This window comes from Montipora foliosa, chromosome 3, assembly GCF_036669935.1.
Source record: "Montipora foliosa isolate CH-2021 chromosome 3, ASM3666993v2, whole genome shotgun sequence".
Lineage (NCBI taxonomy): Eukaryota > Metazoa > Cnidaria > Anthozoa > Scleractinia > Acroporidae > Montipora > Montipora foliosa.
Window position 1 is genome coordinate 54,861,013 of NC_090871.1, and position 7,500 is coordinate 54,868,512.

The window sequence follows — 7,500 nt, forward strand, 5'->3', positions numbered from 1 at the left end:
TTATTATTATTATTATGATTATTATGATTATTATTATTATTATCATGATGATGATGGTGATGATGATGATGATGATTACTATTATTATTCAGTGCAGAAGTGTTGGCGATTTCTTAAGAGGTTCCAAACCATCGAAGCTTTTTAAGTGACGGCTTGTGGAGAAGTGTTTGCGATCTTGTATGGGGTTTCAAAACATCAAAACTTGCTCAATGGCTTAATTAGTGGTGAGGTGTTGTGATTTCTTAAGAGATTCCAAAACATCGAAGCTTTTTAAGTGAGCTTGTGGAGAAGTGTTTGCGATCTCGCAAGGGGTTTCAAAACATCAAAACTTGCTCAGTGGCTTCATTAGTGGAGAAGTGTTTGCGATTTCTTAAGAGGTTCCAAAACATCGAAACTTGTTAAGTCAACTTAAACACCACAAAGAACATCGAGACGTATTTTTTCAATCCATCCAAGAACGTCGTCCTATTTTTGATGAACTCTTGAACTCTTACCGAAAGACGAAACAAATCTCTTTAGTTCCGTGTGGCTTCGAATTTAACTTCTGCAAAAAAACGACACAAAACGTGCTGGCTGGAAGTTTAAAGAAAGCAATTTTACTGGGAACTTTTTATTCTATACAAGGTTTGCTTGCTGGGAAAATATGATTCAGCCGTGAAAACTCCTCAGACGGTATAAAAAACAATTTCCTGGATGGAGACTTAAAACTATGTAATAGAGCTTGCTGGCAACAAAAGTCGACACCACTCTGCTCGCTGGTGCTGAGGAACGGCTCTTTTTTTCCCACGGTAGTTAATTTTTACACACAGAGTACTCCACATGCGTGGAAAGGTCATTAAATATTACGTACTAGATTTTTACAAGATGTTGTCGTTGAGCCCTCTTGTATGTGCAAATGACTCAGTGATAAAGTAAGTGATTCTAAGCAATTCTGTCGCGGAAATGATGAGAGCGTCTTTCGATAGTCAAAGTTGTTTGTCTAGAACTTAAGTGTTACTTTCGAATAAATAATCAGCACAATATCTTTAAGTTTGCATCCCAAACTCATTACTGACTCCAACGAAGTCCCCTCGCCAAATTACGCGCAATAATTATTTGTAACACAAATGTTTTAAGGTAGGGTAGTTGCTACATGTACATCTCAGTCACGATTGGGGACCTGTTATGGTGGTTTTATAGTCATCCCTTATCCCTAAAATTACTTATATAATTGGAATTTGACAATAACTGTCAATTTTAAGGTGTAAAGCGACCCGTTTTTTAGCACATAACCTAATACACAAGCGGTTGACTGAATTAAAGAGCCTGGGAACAAGTCTTGGACATGGACTGATAAATGACCCCTTAATTAAGGTTCATTACCAGTCGCAAGTGATTTAAATCCTCGGCAAAAGTGACCAAAAGTATGATAATTGAGAAATCAAAGCTATTTTGTTATTATCCTTAAAAGTAACTCGGTTATCCCTTAGCTCTATAATTATTTTGTCAGTTATCCTTTATCCCTAAAACCCTCATCAGGGACTCACGATCTGCGATCGAACAGCCCATATGCAAAGGGTGCTTAATTTTGATGTGCATTAATTGTTTACATACACAAAATTGGTCATGATTGTGATGAAATTGTAAGGGTTACAGTGTGAGTTGTAGACTGCGAGCAGTCCCTTCATAAATCAGTCGAGCGGCTCGCTTTTCTGAGGCAGTTGTGTTTTGTCACGCAAAAAAATAAAATAACCGAGGAAGGCATAGTTCAGCCACGATTGTTCCACAAGTGAATGTGAATGAATGTATCAAATAATTTGCTGTACATTGATTGGAAAAGTCAACATACGTGTAAGACGTTAATAAGTCCATCTCGGTTCAGCACTGAATTCACTGGTGACGGGCACAAAATAATTGTTACTTAAAACATTAATTATCAAAGACATTCAGTGATGGTTGTAAAGAAAAGTGCGAAAGAGATTGAGAAAAAGTAACACTGATGAACTCACCTAAATTCATAGCTGCAGAAATTAATCTCCAATTCCTGACACTGCTGCCTTCTTCCCTGAATCCTTTTCTTTAAAGTCAAACAACCCTAAAAGCAAACACTTGGTGATAAGCAAGTCTAACTCAAGACAAGAATATCTTTTAGCTTGGGAGCTAGGACAGATGAGTACTTCCGGTATTCGCATGTTCAATTTGTGCTGTCTCTTGAGTTTTGAAACCAACCCAGTAGTGCGATTACATTTCCTTTTACCATTAACTCCGCTTTCTCCGTACAGTGGCGTATTAATTCATTATACTATTTCTCAATTTGATGCGAAAGTTTAATGCTAACAAGACGCTCCATAAAAAGTGTACACTGGGTTGCCTGTGGCACGCGTTACACAAAAACAGGAGGCACTGAATTGGGTGGTATTGAACTGCAGGGTTCCAGAGAGTCATTAAGACCATGAGGGTCACCCAGATGTCGCGCCAGCAGAGGCCCTTTGGCTCAAACGTTCACACCTTTATTTTGTAATATCCTGTCCCATTTTCAGTGTTTTAAGCTTTGGCAATAAATTCAGTTTAAAGATAACAAGACACGCTCTTGAGTAAAATTTATTCGTTTCTTCTCAGATAAAGGAAAAAAAAATAACAGTTTTTATATATAGCTCTGAATCGAATTCTCATCGAACGATTAATGGCAATCGATCGTAAAAATACGAAGATTTCTGCAGTCTCTGACTTTTATGATGTTTTGTCAAAAGGAAGAAATTGATCACGTGCTAGGCAACCATAAAGGTGCATGTGGTCACTTTGTGTCAACTGAATGAACTCCGGGAAAGCATGTTAATCGTTCGTCGTTTTCAGAGTAACACAACGTCTTTGGTTTATTTAATTTTGTTGTAATATTTAACTGAATATTTACATTTTATCTGTCGGGTCAGGAAGCCTTCTTTGTCGGGTTCCTGAGAACGTATGTATTTTGACTTCAGGGTGAACTATTTACACAATCGCGAGGTTGAGCGGCCATGTAACTGAAAATCTGAACATCCATGAGATAGAAAAACAGACTTGCGAATTATCGCAAATCACAATACTGACAAGCACAAAAGCAGAAGAAAAGGTTAATAAATATGAAGTTTGTTACTATCTGAATGTTTCTGGGTTAGAGTAAAGGGATATACAGTTTGTATTGTCACGCAAATGATGTAATTTCATGACACTCAAAATTCGCAAAAAGCGTGAGTTTCATGTAAACAATCTTCGCACTATCAAGCCGTAGCAATAAACTGGATTTACCAGGAAGATAATGAAATATTGTTGGCTTCCCAAATAAATTTTATCTAACACTACAATGACAAAATAATTTGTCAGAGAAATAAAATTCCCGTCTCCTCGCGTAGCACACTTCAACCCACGTATGCAAATTTGTTAACTCATTTTCACCGCGATTCCCGCGAAATTTTCGAATTCGTCTATCAAATATATTGTATTAACAAAAATATTATAATCTCGTCAAGCGTTGCATCTTTATGTTCAAATAACCGCTAAAAATAAAGATTTTTTAACGATCTATCAGTAAATATTTTTCATAATTTAATATTATCTGTCAAAATTTGCACAACAGTCAAATCACAAAAATAGCAAAGCACGCAACAAATTTAATCGCATTTACGAATTCTAATGCTTAACACAGGAATTTTTAGTTATTATGAAAATCTTTCTCTATTCGTTAGTAATCATCCTTTCAAATTTCAGAGAAATCGACCGGTCCGGGAATATTTTACAAGGTTTTTCAATGGGATGTCACAAGGCCAAGTGGATGTTATGCATAATAGGGGAAGTTCGGGCGATCAAGTTGCGCGTGTGACCCGTTTTTCAATATTTTTTCACAAAATATTCCCGAATCGTCAAGTATCACCACAGAAGACAAGAACATCATTCTGAAAGCTTATTCTACACAAAAAGAATAATTTTGAGGTAATTTCGACATTGGAAATCAAGTTTACACCGCATGGTATATTTATACTTAATTAAGTTAACACAACAGAGAGACGCTCACCTTATTTTGACACGAAAATACTTTACTATTGCCATAAAAACTATACAGTTAAGCTCGCATATTATACAACATGATGAATTCGTAAAAGCCACCTTTTGCAGCGAAATATTTTTTTTAAACAAACAACATATTTGCTATAAGAGGCAAAAACCCCTTCCCTATTTCATTACGTGCGTTAAGACAAGAAACTCAATCGTGTCAAATTACACTCCGTGTCAAAAACGCAACTAAACTGTGAAGCATACACTGGGTTGCCTGTGGTACGTGCTACAGAAAATCAGAAGGCACTGAATTGTGTGGTATTGAAATACAGCATTCCAGTCTCTGAAGAACAACAAATAAAGGAGAAGCGAGAAACATTGGCTTCTGGGCTGACATGTTGATAATTTTCAAGTTCCCTCACAACTTCTGTTTACCACAAGTGTGCCCTCTGAGCATCTGACAGCTTTCTAATACTAAAGTTCACTGAAGTTAAGCCCTGCCGGGCGGGGTTAGTGTTTGGATGGGAGACCAAGACAACATTTCCCTCAGAAAACAGAAGCATCGGACCGAAAATACTACTAACTAACAAATGCGAACTCAGCAAGGTACAGATCTTGTTAGCTTGCTTTATGCAAAACAAATATTGATGAAAAAGCAAATAACTATTGATACACAGTTTTCAGAAAGAGCAGAAGGAAGTTTCCCGAACGGTCGATCGAGAATAAAATATTTACGACATCAAAACAACATTAATTTTGAACCGTGAATATAGAATATAAAAAGTTACGATCAGCGACAAACATTTTGGGAGATTTTTGCTACGTTCAAGTAAATTGCAAAATTGAAAGTGACATGGCCGGAATTCAGCGGGCGCCGTGATTAAGTTACCGCGGCATGTTTACTCGCCAAACAGTGAAGCATCTGTGTCAAATGATGGCAAGATACCGGGTTTTTGTAAGTTTCTTTTTCAGTCAAGTGTTATAAAGTTTGACAATGAAATGAGCGAAGTCAAAACAAAGATCACAATCGCCCAACTCTTATTTATGCAAAGTCAAAATTTACTCTCCAAGACGCGTACGACGTTATTTATCACCAGGTAATTCCATCATTTTGGCAATAGCAGCTACTTTATTATTCATCTGCGTCACAAGTTTTCACTGATTTTGGGGCTCATTTTGTTGAAACTCAAGCACGCTTCCAACAGGCCTGTGAACCCTTCCTGCTTACAGAGCAATACTAAAAAACTTCTCCCATATCACATTTCAACCTTAAGCTCGAAAATTCAATACACAACATGATATTATAATTCACAAAGGCAGAAAATACCACAGAATCCTTTTCCAGCGAAAAAATTGTTGAAACTAACAACATGTTTGCTCTTAGAGGCGAAAACCTCTTCCTATTTCATTGCGTGCGTGAAGACAAGAAACTCAATCGTGTCAAATTACCATGTACTTCAGGTAAATAGAGCTCACTTTGATTTCGTCTCGACGGGCGATAGATTGTTGTCGAAGTCCAGTACTCGTCGCTTTTGAGCTTCCTGCCTAGTTTATCCAACTGACTTTCCATTATTGAGCTCCATAAGAGTATATTTTGTTTAAGGATCCACTAAAACGCCATTCGCGTTACATGACTTTCGACGCCATTGCAGGTTCTACTGTGTCCACCAGAGAAATCTACGCAGTTCCACTACCCTCTCGATCCTAAGAACATACGCGTAGAAGGCTCTATGCACAAAGACACCACTTACCAGGGGAGTGACAGGCAAGACTTTTACCGACACGGAAAAAAAAAAAACTAAAAAAAAGAAAAAAAAGAAAACAAACAAACTAAACGAAGACCTCGACTGGTTTGCCATAGGCAACCCAGTAATAAGTTTCCCACCAGTGTTCAGCATCAAACCCTTTACTGAAAAATTATTTACTTGAATTATCAAGCAAAAATGGGCAACAAGATTTCTTTCAAATAATTTTTGACTAAGAAGAATTAGTGAAATTTCCAATTGTTACCAGAAGACTGTGCAGAATTGAGTACAAACAAATATAAATAAGCCAGACAACATAGATCATAGATCCAAGTTTTTGAATTCCTTCTCTGTCTTTGTTAAACCCATAAGTTACTAGAGAAGATGCCATTTGATTTCAGTGTTGTACAAAACACCACACTTGAACAATATTAGAACTACAGCTCACTTTGATTACGGCTCGACGGGCGACAGATTGTTGTCAAAGTCCATTACTCGTCGCTTTTGAGATTCCAGTGTGTTTTTTTTCACCGCCTGTCTGGTTTATCCAATTTACGTTCCATTCTTTAGCTCCATAAGGGTACTTTTTGTTTAAAGATCCTCCAAAACGCCATTTGCGTTTCAATCTGGTTAATGAAATATTCTACTGTGTCAAACCAGAGAAATCTACGCCTTTCTACTACCCCCTGAAATCCTATCAAAATACGCGCGGAAGACACCACTTAGCAAGGGAGTGATAGGAGAGACTTTTCTTGACACGGATAGAAAGAAAAAGAAAAAAAAAGGAAACGAACAAATCCCACCCATTTTCCGACTGGGATTGCCATTCTGGCAACCCAGTAAAAAGTTCTTAAAGGATCTGAATGTGAAAAACTCCGTGACATGTTCCGCAAGTAATGTGTTACCCCAAAAATCTAACTGAATCAGCCATCTGATCGGGAACGCCCAAAGAACCCACAGATTCAGAAATACCTCCACCCATTAATTTTAAACTTACTTTTAAATCCCAAGCATCTCCTTATCAAGTACGTAAGGATCTCAATGACCATAATTTTGTGTTCACAAGAAAAAACTATCTCGAATGTGATCGTGCAAAGAGGTGAAACCAGCTATTGTGAACAACCGACGGGCTGTTTATCTTTTCCAATGTGGTTTGTGCAAAGCAAACTATGTCGGGTATACTGCTCAATACTCACATCAACGTGTGGCCGAATACAGGAGCTGTGCAATTGGCAATCATCCCCATTGATGACCTCTTCAAAGTACGAAAGAAATGCACAACTTAGCATGATTGTTTGGTCTACGAAATGCTGTTCAGTAAGAAAATTAAGCCAACCTTGAACACACAATAGTACTCAATACAGTGTACGTGCCAAGCCGTTTGAGTGACCTCAGTGTTTCATTCACGCGTACCTTAGAACTATTAACATCTTCGTAATCGTTGAATCCTAGTATTTAAACTCTCTTACTCATTTTATTTCTTGACCTGATGACGTTGTGCAAAGTCGAAACGTCGTCGTTTTTTTGTAGTTTTCTAGTTTCTTATGGATTTCAATAACTTGTTAGCGTTAAACTTTAGCATCAAATAGTACTCTAAGTTGCGTCTTATACGTCTTATACTTATTTCTGACATGATATGGGAGGACAACTAGTTGAAACAATGGTGAAGGCAGCCTGTCTCGAACAACAACATATAGTCACGCAGATTAAACATTACTAAAATAGGCGAATAAGAGTTGTTGTAATT

At 37.5% G+C, this 7,500-nt stretch overlaps 1 protein-coding gene across 7 annotated transcripts in view; it reads right to left on the minus strand.

The window, feature by feature from the left end:
* The window catches only part of LOC137997689 (NLR family CARD domain-containing protein 3-like), a 30,755-nt gene that overhangs the window by 16,256 nt on the left and 6,999 nt on the right, over positions 1 to 7,500 (minus strand). For 5 of the 7 annotated variants that reach the window (XM_068843873.1, XM_068843870.1, XM_068843872.1 and 2 more), the window contains one exon: positions 1,989 to 2,074. In XM_068843873.1, coding sequence (XP_068699974.1) covers positions 1,989 to 1,998 — 10 coding nt within the window. In that variant the 5' untranslated portion in view covers positions 1,999 to 2,074. Of the gene's footprint in view, positions 1 to 494; positions 545 to 1,988; positions 2,075 to 6,949; positions 7,009 to 7,500 lie in introns of all 7 variants that reach the window. The other 2 variants (XM_068843874.1, XM_068843871.1) reach the window with 2 other exon arrangements.